Raw genomic sequence first — 16291 nt, forward strand, 5'->3', positions numbered from 1 at the left:
AATTGGGAGTTGGATAGAAAGTCTTGGAAAGGGACTTTAAATGGGAAAATCCTTGTCCTCCAGCAATTCAGGATTACTCCGTGTCGAATTATGCTGGAAATTATGATATGTTCTTCCGACGAGTATTTCTCCGACAGTCAGAGATGGTCTCGGAAGTTTCAGGTTAGTTGCTCCGAAACACTAACATTGTTGGCGCTGACCACCTGGGTGCTGATCCACCATAGCATGCTAGTCTCAGTCTGTTACAAGGTAGAAATTTCCCCCTATAGTGAGTAACCACTTTTCACAGTAGTAAATAAATAAGTAATCATTGGTAGTATGTTTTAGAGCATGAATGGAGTAGTGTGGCCTTACTATAGGTTCGTGATGATGGGTATCCACAGACCCTGTCCCCATTACACTAGATTTGATTATTTAAAAGCCCCTCAGATGCTTATGAGGAATATTTGATGCATTCAATCGCGTTTCAAAGGTTAATAGTAGCACTTTTATGTTCAATCCAACTCCGTAACATCGCCGCCCGGCTCTCCGACATCTTCTTTGCCCTCGGCTTCAAGCTCCTTCAGCTTCTTCTGGCCTTCTTCCGTGGTGCTGTCAATGATGCCCTCCTCAAGACTGAGCATGCCGCCATTTCCCAGTTGCTCAACGACAACCTCTGCATCATCGACTGACATGTTGCCGAGGACCTTGTTCACTTCGTCTAGTGACTCACTGGCCAACGCCTTCTGTAGGTTTGCAGGGAAAGCATCGAAGATCTTACGCGCTTCGACTTCTGTGGGGTCTTGACTGTTGGCAGCGGGGAGGTTGATAGTGATTTTAGTGTTGGGATCAACGGCGTGCAGTTGGATCTGTTCCACACCAGCAGGATCGTTGGATGCGGAGCTATCCTTGCTGAGTTCTACTGCACGGGTCTTGATACGGTTATAGGTATCGTTGACATCGTTGTTGAAGAGAGTGGAGGCACGGTGGGCCTGCGTGGTGATGCTGGAATGTTATCAGTAAGACTTCACTAGAGTATATGTGGTTGGGAGACGTACCGAGTAAAGAAAAGCTTGATACCATCAGGGCCGAGGGATCGGCAATACTGCAGGAGCAGTCCTTGATGAACACATTGACGGGCATATGCCTCATCGCCCTTGATTTGGCTGTTGAAAGCCTCAACAAGAAGACCATCCGTCTCCTTCTCGGCGACAATTTGAGGATTGGCAGAGATAAATGACAGGTAAGAGTTGTAGTCATTGGGCTTGAGAGCAGCAAACTTTTTGGCCAGCTCACTGATCTCAACATTCGCAGGGTCGTCATCGTCGTCATAGTCGGCCGCACCGCTGGAAGCTTGGCTCGACGAGGCGGGATTGAGCAACTCAACCTCTTTCTGCTTTCCCGAAGCGGCGGCCTTTTCCTTCTCTGCAGCCTTGGCGACATGGGAAGTATTGAAGCCTTCGTGCAGTGTATCACTGGTAATCTTGCTTCCCTCCTCCTTCTCAAGCTCAGCAAGCTTTGTCAACAGTTCCTTCTGCAGATCCTGCACCTTAGTCTTGTGTCCCGTCACACCTTGAATATATGCCTTGACTAGATTGTCGGGTTTGGAGTCCTCAAACTCCTGCTTGACCTGGTCCACAAGAGCACCCATCATCTGGGAGTATTTTGGCTGCTCCTTCTCGTGTGTATGAACCCCCTCCGGTGGGGGTGGGGCTTGGTCCTCCGCGGGCTTGCTGGCGAACTCCATGATGGTCTCGAAGAGGAACTGATCGGGGGAGGCAGATGTGTCTTCATGCTTCTTGAGAGTTTCGAGGAGCTTATCGATGCGTAAAAGTAGACCGTCATTGATAATGCGCTCGTACTTCAGTGTCTTGATATCGTGGCGGCGTTGTTCACGTTGCTGATGGATCTGGGCCTGCTTGGCGCGGATGAATGAGCGCTTGTCGACATTGGGGTGAACCTCGACATCCGAATCATCGGAAAGCTCCAGCTGATCCCACTTGCTGTAGTCGAGGACCATCTTGTGAGTAACACGAGGTGGGCGGCGGGGTATGGTGGGATGGTCAGAGGAATGTAATGACAAACGGAGGGTTGCGCGAATCTCTGGGAAGCGTATAGAGAACAGTGGAGACAAATAATAGAATTAATCCACGGTAGGAAGAATTCTCAGAATGAATATCAGACTGGAGAAGAAGAAGAAAACAAGGCGCAAGTGGCTCAACTGACAGTGACAGCTCGAGGAGCTTCCACGGGCAACGACGGACTGGGAAATGACTAAGCGAGCGCTTGGGGTGAACCTCCCCCGGCTGTCCGACTTTCCGACCTCCACATGCTACGGGGACGAGGATCTTCACAAGTTGGAATGCCACTGCGAGAGCTTTCCTCTGAGATAATGGCCTTCCGTGATTCTCGGTGATATCATTATTCCTATTTCCCTCCTTTTATCGACACACTCCGACGATGCGCGGTCTCCGGTTGTCGGCCTGGGCGCCGGGTGTCTGCTCTCGGCCGACGGTGAGACAGAGCCCTGCTCTGCGCCAGCTCTCCATGCAATTGAACACAACGGTATCCCGGCCTGGCGACTTCAATGCTGCCAACCGACTCTTCTCAACCGCCTCCGGGGTCCTTCATGACACCCCCGGGGGGTTTCCTCCGGCCAGCCGAGGTTCCGTTTTCGCAGCGTCAGAATGGCTTTACACATACCACTTCTACTTCTCGGATTATTTATCAAACACGATCTCTATCCTCTACCTCCCGACTCCTCCAAACGAAACCCCCATCACCGTCTTCAGACTCCACTTCGACTCAACCCAATGGCGCTGCCACCCCGGAAGTAGAGAAGAAGGAAGAGGAAGGATTCGAGCTCTCCGAGAGAGCCGCGCAAGCAGCGCAGGTCAATCTACGAGCCAAATTGGCCAAGGATGGGTCCTCAGGCAAAAAGTCTGGATTTGCGGAGATTTGGCGACTATTCAAGATTGCGCGACCCGAATCCAAAGCGCTTGGTTTCGCATTCTTATTTTTGTTAGTGTCATCGTCTATTACTATGTCGATCCCATTCTCCATTGGAAAGATCATGGATGGAGCCACAAAGAGCGTCGAAGAGGGCGGTGGTCAACTGTTTGGTTTGAGCATGCCCATGTTCTATACTGCTCTGGGTGGAGTTCTTCTCATTGGTGCCGCCGCCAACTACGGCCGTATAATCATTCTTCGAATCGTGGGTGAACGTATTGTTGCGAGACTCCGTTCGAAGCTTTTCCGCCAGACTTTTATTCAAGACGCCGAATTCTTTGATGCCAATCGAGTCGGTGATCTGATCTCTCGCCTGAGCTCAGACACGATCATTGTTGGTAAAAGTATCACTCAGAACCTATCGGATGGATTGCGGGCTGGTGTCAGCGGTTTCGCGGGCTTCGGTCTGATGGCATATACCAGCTTGAAGCTTTCCAGTATCTTGGCTATACTCTTGCCACCGATCGGCCTTGGCGCTCTCTTTTATGGACGGGCAATCAGAAACCTCAGCCGCAAGATCCAGAAGAACCTTGGTAGTTTAACAAAAATTGCCGAGGAGCGTCTGGGAAATGTGAAAACTAGCCAGTCTTTTGCAGCTGAAGTCCAGGAAGTTAACCGCTACAACACCCAAGTTCGCAAGATTTTCGATCTCGGAAAACGGGAGTCTCTGATCAGTGCGACCTTTTTCAGTACAGTAAGCAATCCCAACGGCGCCTGTCTATCCATGATTAACTAACGACTTTTAGACTGGCTTGATGGGCAATATGACGATTTTGAGTCTTCTCTATGTGGGAGCTGGGATGGTCCAATCCGGGGCTATCAGCATCGGAGAGCTGACCTCTTTCTTGATGTACACTGCCTACGCTGGCTCGAGCATGTTTGGTCTGTCAAGCTTTTACTCCGAGCTGATGAAAGGTGTCGGTGCTGCAAGCCGACTCTTCGAACTGCAAGACCGACAGCCGACGATCCACCCTACAAAGGGACTCAAGGTGGACTCTGCTCGCGGGCCGATCCGGTTCGAGAATGTTTCCTTCAGCTACCCGACTCGCCCTGCCGTGGCTATCTTCAAAGACCTCGATTTTGAGATCCCTCAAGGTACTAATGTGGCCATTGTTGGTCCATCCGGAGGTGGTAAATCCACCATTGCGTCTATCCTGCTTCGATTTTATAGCCCTACCGCGGGTCGTGTCCTAATCAATGGCAAGGACGTCAGTGGAATGAATGCCAAGTCTCTTCGTCGCAAGATTGGCGTGGTTGCCCAAGAACCTGTGCTTTTCTCAGGAACCATCTCAGACAACATTTCCTATGGTCGCCCTCACGCCACACGGTCAGAGATCATCGCTGCTGCCCGCCAGGCCAACTGCCAGTTCATCAGTGATTTCGTAAGTTTGCCATTAATGCGTCATGTGCATACCCTCATACTAATACCACTTACAGCCTGATGGCCTCGACACCCACGTTGGAGCCCGCGGGGCCCAACTCTCAGGTGGACAGAAGCAGCGAATTGCCATTGCGCGTGCCCTGATCAAGGAGCCTGACATTTTGATTCTGGATGAGGCTACCTCCGCCCTGGATGCTGAATCAGAGACACTCGTTAACAGCGCGCTTGCTGCTCTTCTCCGGGGTAACAATACCACTATCAGCATCGCTCACCGTCTCTCCACGATCAAGCGCTCTGATACCATTATTGTTCTTGGCAATGACGGCACTGTCGCTGAGCAAGGCAGCTATGAAGAGCTCAGCTCTCGCCCCGATGGAGCTTTCACCAAGCTTATGGAATGGCAGTTGAGCGGAGGGGAGGCCCAAAACCCGCCTACTCGGTCCGTTGAACCGGACGAACTCTACAAGCTCCAAAAGGAAACGGAGCCTGAACCGGAAATCGAAGAAGACGAAGTAGAGGAGTCAGAGTCCGAGAAGAAGAAGAAGGACTAGACTCACTCACAATTACATGTTTAAACGGCGCCCGACTGGGCTACTCTTTTTTGGATACACACTCTCTCCCCCCTCTCCTCATGCGCGTCAGCCTTTATATGGGGTTTTCTTTGGCGATAGATATTAAACGGACACTCGACTGTGTATAAACATTGAAATCAATTTGACTATAAGTGATTCTCCCATACTATGTAATACATCGATGTGTAGATCGCCAATCCATATAAATACCAACCAAGTGGGCATACTTGGGAGTCTCCGCATTTGGTCTGGTCAGGTGCCGCCCGTCCCGTGCCGCCCGCCCCCCACTGAATCATCCGCGGACCTCTCCGAAAGCAGTTCAGCTGCGCAACCCTCGTGGACTGTGCCTCTCCATATAAGCGATCCCTCCGAGCCCCAAACGTGGAGGAGGATTGTGGCATATCGACACTATGGACTATTTACGCAGAGTTATTGCTAAACCTCCGGCATACGAGCCACTGGAGGAGTCACCGGAAGATGACGCCGGATCGGTAGAGGAACGACAGCGGCCATGGGCTCGCTTTTCGAGGCTGGAGTATGGTGTCTTCTTCATACTGGGAGTTGCAATGCTATGGGCCTGGTAAGTAGTACTCTATGTGCTCTCCTCTCTTGGCCATGGACAAGAGCATGAGCTCCGGTCATGTTGTCGCTTTAACTAACATCGTGAAGGAACATGTTCCTCGCCGCCGCACCATACTTCCACAGTCGCTTTGAATCGAATGAATGGGCTGCAACACATTACCAGTCCTCCATATTGTCTGTGTCGACCGTCACCAACCTCACTTCCGCATACACCTTTGCCCGAATCCAGAAGAATGTTTCCTACCCGTGGCGAATTACACTCTCGCTGCTCATCAACAGCGCCATCTTCACCTTGTTGGCTTTCTCCACGGTCCTTTTGACAGACGTTTCTGTTAAGGTATACTTTGCTTTTGTTATGGTGATGGTTTTCGGGACTAGCTTCGCCACCGGACTCAACCAAAACGGCGTTTTCGCCTATGTGGCTGGCTTTGGTCGGGAGGAATATATGCAAGCTATCATGAGTGGACAGGGTATCTCCGGTGTCTTGCCGTGCATCATACAAATTCTCTCTGTTTTGGCAGTGTCAAGGAATGACTCTGGCGGACCGCAGGGATCTTCGCCGAAATCCGCATTCATCTACTTCCTCACTGCGACTGGTGTCTCCGTACTTACATTGTTGGTTTTCCTATATCTCCTCAGGAACCGACCGAGTCCTAAACCGAAGACAAACGACGACGACGATGAAGATACGGCTCTTGTTGAGGGCACCGAAGACAGATCCGTCAGTCTTTGGACCCTGTTTCTTAAGCTCCGGCATTTGGCCTGTGCCGTGTTCTTGGTTTTCACTGTCACTATGATGGTCTTCCCTGTATACACTTCCCGAATTCTTTCGGTCAATGACCCGAGCAAATCGCGGTTGTATGATGGCCCGGTCTTCATTCCGCTCGCGTTTCTATTCTGGAACATTGGTGATCTTTCCGGGCGAATTGCTGTGGCCATTCCGCAGCTGTCTCTCAGCCACCGCCCGTGGTTAGCCCTCGTTCTTTCATTTTTGCGACTTGGGTTCATCCCGCTTTATCTGTTATGCAACATCGATGGCCAAGGAGCGTCGGTGAAAAGTGACTTTTTCTATCTTTTCATTGTGCAATTTTTGTTTGGCATAACCAACGGATACTTGGCATCGAGTTGCATGATGGGTGCTAGCATTTGGGTATCTGCTGATGAACGACACGCGGCCGGAGGGTTTATGGGCACGATGCTGGTCGGAGGCCTGACCGCTGGTAGCTTGCTTAGCTTCGTCGTAGCCAGTTGACCCGTGTAGAAAGACTTGTTCATTCTTGAGGCGGACCGCGGAATATGACCGCCAGATAGAAGTGATGATTTATGACCAGTTTACTATGTAGATATTCCGGCTCCAGAAATGTCGATTGATTTCGTAAATTGCGATCACTTTCCTCTAACTGAATCCCTCCGGGGCTCTTCAAGTTAACTTCAGATGCATCAAGATCATCAGCGATCTGACATTCAACACGGCCTGTGAGCTCATAAAGTGGAGTCAGGCAGGATTCACTTGGCAACCAACAGTTCTCAACTTCTCCGAGTTCTTGTTGGCGGAGTACGGAGTACTCGGTAATGACATTTATCTTGGGTTTTCTGCAGTTAGCAGGGTGAAGATATTGTACAGAACAAAGTTTCAATTTCTCTATACCGTCAAATTAAATGCAAATCCTCAAGTAGAGCAAAGTTCACATGCAATTTAATCCAATCGTGTCATCACAAAAACGAGAAGCGACCCACAGAGATTGACCAGCTCCGCCACACTGGCCTGAAAACCCCGTAGCAATCGGCTGGGCCACTTTTAACCCGATCGCGACAGGTACAGGGGCTTGGAGGTCTGGACTGACAGCAGCTCACGGGCCAATGTTGCGGATACTTTTTAATACGGCAGCTATGGCTAGGCACCTTGAGGTCCCTACAGCCCAGGCCTAGACTTTGCACATAAAGACGCCACATCCCAAGAATACATGTTTGGACCCTGAAAGCTCCTCCTTACGTAGGAGATCGCATATCATTTGCTTGCACGGGAAGGGAGCCACATTGCGGCCCCTTTACATGCCAAATTTCTCCAATCATCGCTCTGCTGTTGTATCTCTGGACCCGGGGACGCGTGTCAAACGACCATCAGAGACAACCCTGTCGATCAACGGAGCATCACAAACCTTGCGCCCTCCGATCCCCTCGAAGACAATGCTTGACGTGATTTTCCCACATGGTTGCACTTCTGTCATCCCTACCTAGCTTTTGCTCTGGGGAATTTCTAGCGTTCTCGCGTGTTCAAATGTCTTCTTCTCCACCTGTGCGATGTGATAGACTCTCTACCTCTTTGACTCCGTTTCTCTCTCTTTTTTTGAAGCTGTTGATGGCTTGTACACTCCTTCCCACCATCGCTATAATCTTTCCATGATTGTCATTCCTTATAAAATCTCATCGAATTATTTTTCACAGTCTTACAGCATTATCCCACCTTCATTATGATACCCAACCGCAAAGGTCGCTCTCTCACAACTACGATATTATTTCTTTTAGTCGCCTACTTTTTTCTTGTGTGGCTGCCTCTCCACCAACTCTTCTCCCACAAAGCCCAGCCGACTGTCATAGAAAAGCAATGGCATAGGCTCAACAATATTCATATAAATAACTCAATAGAGAGGTTCCCTGTCACCTCCTATATCCCCCTACCGACATCGCCAGTATCGATTCCCCGCATTCAACACGACTTTCCTGTCGAATCGCGACGAGAGCGCAAGGCGAGGCTCAAGAAGCGGGAAACTATAAAACAAACATTCTTGCACGCGTGGAATGGATACAAGGACCATGCGTGGATGCGGGATGAGGTCTCGCCGTCAAGTGGCAGATATGAGGATTCATTTAGTGGCTGGGGTGCCACTCTCGTCGATTCCTTAGATGCCCTGGTCATCATGGGCCTCGACGACGAATTTGAAATCGCTTTGGATGCGTTGAAAAGAATCGATTTCACGACAACTCCGAGCTCCTACGTCAACGTCTTCGAAATTGTTATTCGCTACATGGGGGGGAATGATTGCAGCTCACGACCTTACTGATGGTAAACATCCCATCCTGCTCCAGAAAGCCGTCGAGCTTGGCGAAATGATCTACAACGCATTCGATACGCATAACCGGATGCCCCAAATGCGCTGGGAGTGGTCTGAATCGGCGCAAAATCTGGAAATCCAACCTAGCGAAGTCACCAATCTCGCAGAACTGGCCTCATTGACGGTTGAATTTACCCGACTCACCCAATTGACGGGCGACCCAAAGTACTACGATGCTGTTCAGCGGATCACAGACGTACTAGAAAAGAACCAAAACGAGACTCGACTCCCTGGACTGTGGCCGACAATTATTGACGCCGATCATCTTTGGTTCGACAACGCGGAATTCACTCTCGGTGGATGCGCCGACTCGGCTTACGAATACTTGCCAAAAGAGCATATCCTTCTCGGTGCGCAGACAGATCAATACCGCAATATGTACACCGAAGCGATTGAAGCGATCAAGAAGCATATGCTATTCCGACCCATGCTCAAGGACCAAGACAAACAAATCCTCTTCACCTCAAATCTGATAGTCAATCGAGGTGGCAGTGTTTACAAAGAACGGTTTCTCCAAGAGCACCTGAAGTGCTTCCTAGGTGGCACTGTCGGTATCGCAGCCAAGGTCTTTAATCGCACCGAGGACATGTCCATCGCACGAGAGCTTACCGACGGTTGTATCTGGTCATATGACGCCATGCCCACGGGAATCATGCCTGAAGCAATGGAAGTTGCTGCGTGCGACGACAAGGATAACTGCCCGTTCGATGATGCGAAATGGTATGAAGGCGTGTGGGGAGAACAACTGAAGACGGATAGCGAACGACATCAAGTGCAGAAGTTGATCAAGCATGAGCGCCTTCCAGCAGGCGTGACTGTCCTCCGGGACTCTACGTACAAGCTTCGGTGAGACATTATCGTTAGAAAAAGAGAAAACTTTCAAACTGACAATTTTTTCTACAGACCTGAAGCCCTAGAATCTATCTTTATCATGTACAGAATTACTGGCGACAAATCGCTCCAAGATGCCGCATGGCGCATGTTCAAGAACATCGACAAGGCAACACGCACCAAATTTGGACATTCGTCCATCGAAGACGTTCGTGACAGCGAGCCACAGCTGAGTGACAAGATGGAAAGCTTTTGGCTCGCCGAGACGCTCAAATACCTCTATCTTATATTTTCAGAGCCGAGTCATGTTAGCCTGGATGACTATGTCTTGTAAGCTACACTATCCAAAAGCCTGTGACATGTTTGGGTGCTGACCATTTGCTTTAGGAGTACTGAGGCCCATCCTTTCAAGCGTCCAAGCGGAGGCTTCTAACTGCGGCCAATTGAAATATTTTGTCTTTTCTTGTCGGCAAACGATAACGGCGCGGCGTTTTGGAAATGCGCGAGCGAAATAATTTCTATCTTTCATGTCTCTATTCTTTCTCTGATACAAAACTTCAGATTCCATCATCATCCTGCTCAAGCGTGGCCTCCGTCGTATACGTAGTCCAGTTCTCACAAGTCGAGTTGAGAGTACTGTAGTCAATTAATTTACGAGCTTCTTTCCAGCGTTCCAGGAACTGGATCGCGAAGCCTTCTTCGGTGTGCCAGCCAATATGACAATGCATGAGCCATGCCCCGGGGTTGTCGGTCTTGAATGCCACGACAAGGTAGCCCGAACTAGGGAGTATTGCGGTGTCACGGCGTGGTGGGTTGGTTAGAGTAGTTATGTCCGACGAACTGTATGTTCCAGTTCCCTGAGCAAGAATGAAAAAGTCATGGCCGTGGAGATGGATAGGATGAGGAACCGTAAGGGTAGTCTCAATCACCACATAAGACCACTCATCGGCTCGAGGAAGGTGTACCACGCCACTGGTGTTGGTGAACGAGGTATCATTATTCCAGATCTGGAGCAGAGTGGGGTTATCCCAATAGACTTGCATTGAGGTCCCATTCATTTCCAACGGAACAGATTCTCAGAAGTGGTTCCCAGCGTGACAGGTTCGCTGGCATTGTAATACGGCAACGATGCGCTCTGTGATAGGTAGGGGACCAGATCAGACGAGTCCATATCATCGCAACTATCTGTATAGGAGTATGCGGTTGTGGTAGGTGTCGAGGGACTGCTGCCGTAGTACACTATTCCTTTGATGTTATTCGTGCTGTCATTATCCGAGCATGCTGACTGGGGGATTGCGCGCATCCAGAAGCTCTCATTCCCGGTGGATTGATCTGCGTTGACAACAATATCGTATCGTTGGCCTATACGCGAAATCTGTTAGCACTATCCCAGGAAAACAAAAGATTAGTGTTTGCATACCCATTGCTATGCTCAGAACTGTAGTATTGAAAGGCTCGATGGGGACAAGATCCATCGCAATCACAGTGAGAGTATGGTTGTCAATTGAGAATTTGAAGTGTGTATCTACCGCGGCATTCACCAAGCGAAAGCGATACGAAGTATCGGCCGTAAAGGAGGTGTTAAACCGATATCCCGTTTGGCTTGTTGAATTATCGTCTCCGTATACGTTGGTGCCGTTGATCAATCCATTGTCCAGGGTTGGAGGTCCATTTGACTGGGCCGAATCGTACATCTCATCAACGGTTTGATGGGTCCAGTCATTCAAAAATAACACTCCTTTGTCCTCATCATAATTCCCGGATGCCGGGCCATTGATTATAATGCCCCCGAAGACACCCTCCCAGGCTTGCAACCCAATATGCGAGTGATACCAGGTTGACCCATACTGAGTAGCTCTCCATTTGTAGGTTGTCGTCTTGCCCGGTGCTGTGGGGCACTGGGTAATGGAAACAACACCGTCATTGGGGTTGGTGTAGTTCTGGCGAATACCGTGGAAGTGGACACTCGATCCGTTCTTTGCAGAGGTAAGGCTATTTGTCACATGCACAACAACATTGTCGCCCCAGTCAGCTTGAATTGTAGGGCCGGGGATTGACCCGTTGACAGCCATGGCTGTTCGGGAGTACCCGTCAGGAGCGACTGTGACCTCTTGAATATCGAAATAATACTTTCGAGTCACCCCAGTATCTGGTACAACGTTGTAGTAATTTGTGCTCAAATCGTAGTTGCACCAAGTCTGTCTATCACTAGCGGAATTTCCTGAGCAAGCATCGCGCTTGTGAGAGATATGTTGTGCCCAATAGGGATTATTCTTACGACCATGCATAGATGTAGCCGAGGCGACTCCCACGAGCGCAACAAAGAATGAGAAATATCTCATGACGCACGAAGAAGCTTTTGCCACTATAAAAAGAGAGTAAAGAGAATAAGGAGCGGTTCGGTATATAAATTGTGCAGAATAAAGCGAATGACTGATTCAAAGCTAGAGATTTTGAATAATCTACAGAGCTTTATAGATGATGGATAGGTTGCATTAGCCAGTTCAGCAGGACTTTTTTATGTCGCGTGTCCCATATACTATTAGCTATAGTCATTCAACTCGTGGGGCTGAATGCGATAGAGAGGTGTGGTTTCGTATGTCTAGTTTTTTATTGGCCTCCATTGTGCATGACATGCTAAGGGACCGCAGAGGAAAGTTTGGAGGCGTAATCATATTGACGTTGACGCCTCGGAGAGGCTTCGACGACAAGTCAATTGGTTGGCTATTTTTATTCTAGCCAGGCTCTTGGGTTTTTGGTCCAAAAGTTGGCATCATGTAAGCCCGATCCGGTCAAATCTGCATGATGGTGGTCTGGCAGCAGTCTGGATCCTACCTGGGCGGGTCTTGGAAGTAGCTACAATTGCGCGGCATCAGAATCAGTGAAAACCTCAATGTTTCAAAAGATGTTTGCTTGAAACAATTTCATACGTCTATAATTGTACCTACCGATTTCATAAATCAACCTTGGAATATTGTTTCTTAGAAATAATTGTCTTCAGGTTCTATATTTGCAAGGTCGGGAACTTAAAACACATTGGAACCAAGCATCTTGATACCACTGCGTCCAAGCTCGTAATATTCGGAATTATCCTCATGGGACAAAACAACACTAAAGCTTTACCTTTCTCCATAAAACTTACTGGGACGAGCCGGATGGCTTCAGGTACCCGCAGCCATGCCGAGACAGACGTCAGCTAACGCGCGGCTCGGTTATCAAGTTCTCCCGCCTCTTCAACGTAAATATTCAAGTTGCAATGCTAGTGAGTCAATTGTATTTGCGGTAGCCCGAGGTCTCCCAATTGAGTTTATTTGACTATTGTCTAATGGGTACCCCGACACGGTCCAACGCTTTAAATACTTAGGTACCGCGCTCCTAGTTCCAATGAACTTGGTCGAATCTACAAATAAGATCAGTAGACCACCGAAATCTATAGCTTGAATATTCGTTTCTTCAAAAATTTCTTCAATCACTTTTCTCATCTTCTCAATGCTCATTTCTTCAATCTCCCTCGCGGCTCTCGGCCTTCTAGGCTCTGCCTCTGCATTAGCCACCCGTGATGCTCCTGATGTGAATGAAGAGTTTGAATTGTATGCCTACGGCGACTCTATCGGCGGGCTTTCACTTTTTTACGCCGAAGGTTCGAACTGTTCTAAATTCCCAGGTAGTCATACATTGAGTGTGGGCTAATACGTTCACAGGAAAGGCCATGATTGGTGATCCTACCAATTCGACTGCCACGGATGCAGCCCCTGTTTCTTGTAAGAACTTGGACCTAATTCTTCGCAAAAAATAACAAAAAATGTAATCAAATTGAACATCTAACATTTGGAAACTATAGTTACCCGCGCTTCGGCATCCTCCTCCAGTTCCTGGATTGCTAACCCGAACGTGACGACTACCAACGCCAATTATAGCTGGTCGGATGAGATGCTCTATGTCCCTAGCTCTTCTTCTTCTTCCCACGAAATGGGCTTTACCTCCAAGAAAATGACCAACGAGACTACTACTGGATTCATTTTCTACGGGCAGTGGGTGATGGTGGAAAATGACTCCGGTGACATCTCTTCTAGCTTTTACATCCGATCGTCTTCAGGGGGTGAAGGGGTTTATTCTCTGGTCTGGAATATCACTGATGATGATACGGCTATTCCAGTCTCTCTGCGCTCTGCTAAACCGTCTAATGCCTGATACTAGCACTTTGTGATGGGGCCTGGTTTATATAGTGCTACATATATACTAGTAGTTCTTATATTATTGTCACTCCATTATTCCATAAAGTATCTAAAGAAGAAACGTCTTCCAAGGTTCTATAGACAGTGTAATCGTTTGATGAACATTAGATGTTACCAAATCACCAATAGATCTATCATTGTTGTTCCGCTCCTTGAAAATGTGCTTCCAAGGTCATGGTTTCTCAATGTATTTATAGTCCGTATAATATCCCAAAGTTATGACCAGCGGATAATGCAAGATTGGATAACAGGGAATTTTTGTCCAGTAGTATGGGGATTCTATGCGAATTACGATGGGAATGGGCTTCGAGTTATTGGTAAATGGACTTCTCCCCGATGTATATACTGCCGTGTAAAAATTTATCTATCTGGTGGCTTAAACGTAAGCCATTGCATCAGTGGAACTCTTCTTAGAAGGCCCCTGTCCTCTCCGACGCGCATCATCATACTCATACTGAATTGAGTACCCGACCTCTTTCCGAATAACCATTCTATCGGAATCCTCACTCTCTCCAGTGACCTCACTCTGCGGGCGACCATGTTGCCGATGAAGTTGAGGCATGAGTTCAATTGCATCGGTGTCTAAAAGGGACTGGTCAGGCACTTGCCTCCTAGTCCCTTCATTACCTCTCTGTGGCTTCGGAAGCGGCGGTATACTTGGTTCATCCAGAGGGAACATTGATCGTCGTAGCGGTGTGCGGACTGCAGGTTCTCGTACTTGAGGAGAAGCCTGTTTCTGCTTTTTCCGGGGCATCTCTGGATCCTGAATGATGGGTTGTATATTCCCAACTTGACAAAGGTTTTCCTTCGACGAGGAGTGTGGGATCGCATGGGACTTAGACCAAGGTGGCGTTGCTGCCGTCCCTGCTCTTTTCCTTTGTATCCGGGACATTGACATTGACCTCGATGCTGAGTGTGAATTCGATCCTGATCCCGAGTTGGATCCTGATTTCGAGCTTCCCTTTGTACCGCCAGATCTGGATGCGCTGCTTTCTAATGTCGAATCCCCCGCGGTCCCATAGTTTGTGCTGACGGCTGCCATAAATGGACGAAGGCAGAAGACGCTGCAAGCGACCAGAGCGTAATGAACTTGGACTTGAAGCCAGAGAGATGGTTCGATTGCTGCGACGGTAACATCGGTTTCACCGAGTGCTGCGTGTAGTTTTGTAATATGGAGAATTGTGAAGACTATGAGTCTAGAGGTTGAATGACATCAGTTAGTGTATCAAGAAAACGATTCTCACGAGAATAGCGTACGGGAAGCGGAAGATGAAAGCAAACCCAATAGTGAGCTTGCGTCTCAGATTCATAAAAAGTCCCTTCAGAAGGGAAACTGCGAGTACGAAAATTATGAGCTCTGTTATAACGTCCACGACAGCAATAAACTGCCAACGTCGGTACTAATAATGATATCAGTACATGATCAAATATCTGTGGTAAATTAGAAACAAACCAGATTCCGACATTGCCCTCCTTGTGATCGCCATGGCTTGTTGAGCTCGCAGTTAACCAAAATAATAAACACAGCCGGGATCAGCCAAGCTGTGCATAGGACCAACGTAGCCGCAGAAGCTCTGTTGTGTTGTTTTTGTGGAGTGAGTCGGAAATAGATCGCAATCACGCAGCATTTAGAAAGGTAAACGATTATCAATGCGAAAACATCACTTGTCGTAACTAGCTAAGTTCGAAGTAAGTCAGCCTTCTAGATCAAGATTGCGCTGGGACTGAGCTTACTGCTTGAATTTGATTCAGCCGACTTTCGTCCAGCAAAGTAATCGATGTACCAAATCCTCTGGAACATGCGTAGAAAACCAGTATGGATTGCAATATAGCCATTACCTAGCGTACGAGATAAGTTTAGCTACCGCACAGTGGATCACTTCGTCGACTGTCTCAGAACTCACTGTCGCCCCCAATAACACGAAATCATCTCGCGCAAAAGGCGGTATTAGATATAGTCGAACATAGAGCCGGATCTGAAAGCACACCAACGAAATCACCAGTCCCAGCGCTGTCGTGATAATGATGTATGCAGCACGGTGGTATTCATCGATGACCTCGAAGGGCGGCGACTGTCCCGGTGGCACATAGGGGCCCATCACGGGGAAGTTGGGAATTCACTTGAGCGAACGACACCTTGTATCATGAGGAAAGAAGACGAGTGAATGGAGATTATGAAAAGGTCAGTGAATGTGGAGCAGACACGCCCATGTGCGCAGAGCGGGACTCGACGGCAGGGCAGGCCGACTCGAAATCGAGGTATATACCGCAGCAATCACTTAGTGTGACGACTCGGATCCTCGTTGACGAAAGACGAAGAGGCCGCTATAACGAATGGAGAGGGCCGATCAACCAGAGATTCCTAGAGACCACGCAATCAAGATTTGTCATTGACCGGTAAGACTCAGTTGGTTTGAGAAGCACTGGGACAACTTGAAGATGAAGCAGGAAGCTCCATCGAAGAAAGAGCACCAGCTTCGCTCACTCTGATTATGCTTTTCCACGCCGAGAAGAGTCCAGCGTGACATACTACATAGTATTACCATCGAGACATCCCTTTCTAGACAAGAATGAACTAAAATAACAATA

General features: G+C 48.6%; 7 protein-coding genes across 7 annotated transcripts; 4 read left to right on the plus strand and 3 right to left on the minus strand.

Annotated features, from left to right (window-relative positions):
• Positions 1-494: 494 nt before the first annotated feature.
• N7481_005731 (Hsp90 co-chaperone CDC37) lies at positions 495-1999 on the minus strand (the record flags this gene model as incomplete). The annotated part of the gene is made up of 2 exons (XM_057264950.1): positions 495-984; positions 1038-1999. The coding sequence occupies 2 exons, from the start codon at positions 1997-1999 to the stop codon at positions 495-497; spliced, it is 1452 nt and encodes a 483-aa protein (XP_057122670.1).
• A 567-nt stretch (positions 2000-2566) lies between these two features.
• mdr2 (ATP-binding cassette permease mdr2) lies at positions 2567-4920 on the plus strand (the record flags this gene model as incomplete). The annotated part of the gene is made up of 3 exons (XM_057264951.1): positions 2567-3682; positions 3735-4370; positions 4426-4920. The coding sequence occupies 3 exons, from the start codon at positions 2567-2569 to the stop codon at positions 4918-4920; spliced, it is 2247 nt and encodes a 748-aa protein (XP_057122671.1).
• Positions 4921-5351: 431 nt separating this feature from the next.
• N7481_005733 (nucleoside transmembrane transporter FUN26) lies at positions 5352-6775 on the plus strand (the record flags this gene model as incomplete). Its single annotated transcript, XM_057264952.1, has 2 exons — positions 5352-5521; positions 5611-6775. The coding sequence occupies 2 exons, from the start codon at positions 5352-5354 to the stop codon at positions 6773-6775; spliced, it is 1335 nt and encodes a 444-aa protein (XP_057122672.1).
• Positions 6776-7994: 1219 nt separating this feature from the next.
• On the plus strand, positions 7995-9900 carry N7481_005734 (glycoside hydrolase family 47 protein; the record flags this gene model as incomplete). The annotated part of the gene is made up of 4 exons (XM_057264953.1): positions 7995-8537; positions 8611-9482; positions 9540-9797; positions 9855-9900. The coding sequence occupies 4 exons, from the start codon at positions 7995-7997 to the stop codon at positions 9898-9900; spliced, it is 1719 nt and encodes a 572-aa protein (XP_057122673.1).
• Positions 9901-10024: 124 nt separating this feature from the next.
• On the minus strand, positions 10025-11809 carry N7481_005735 (Multicopper oxidase type 3; the record flags this gene model as incomplete). Its single annotated transcript, XM_057264954.1, has 3 exons — positions 10025-10503; positions 10533-10829; positions 10888-11809. The coding sequence occupies 3 exons, from the start codon at positions 11807-11809 to the stop codon at positions 10025-10027; spliced, it is 1698 nt and encodes a 565-aa protein (XP_057122674.1).
• Positions 11810-12956: 1147 nt separating this feature from the next.
• Positions 12957-13658, plus strand: N7481_005736 (uncharacterized protein; the record flags this gene model as incomplete). The annotated part of the gene is made up of 2 exons (XM_057264955.1): positions 12957-13107; positions 13309-13658. 2 exons carry the CDS (start codon positions 12957-12959, stop codon positions 13656-13658), a joined length of 501 nt encoding a protein of 166 aa, XP_057122675.1.
• A 420-nt stretch (positions 13659-14078) lies between these two features.
• On the minus strand, positions 14079-15801 carry N7481_005737 (uncharacterized protein; the record flags this gene model as incomplete). Its single annotated transcript, XM_057264956.1, has 5 exons — positions 14079-14898; positions 14960-15102; positions 15156-15380; positions 15437-15541; positions 15592-15801. The coding sequence occupies 5 exons, from the start codon at positions 15799-15801 to the stop codon at positions 14079-14081; spliced, it is 1503 nt and encodes a 500-aa protein (XP_057122676.1).
• Between the last annotated feature and the right edge of the window lie 490 nt (positions 15802-16291).

Source organism: Penicillium waksmanii, assembly GCF_028829765.1.
Source record: "Penicillium waksmanii strain IBT 27052 chromosome Unknown utg000005l:1.0-5232799.0:1.0-5237142.0, whole genome shotgun sequence".
Classification (NCBI taxonomy): domain Eukaryota; kingdom Fungi; phylum Ascomycota; class Eurotiomycetes; order Eurotiales; family Aspergillaceae; genus Penicillium; species Penicillium waksmanii.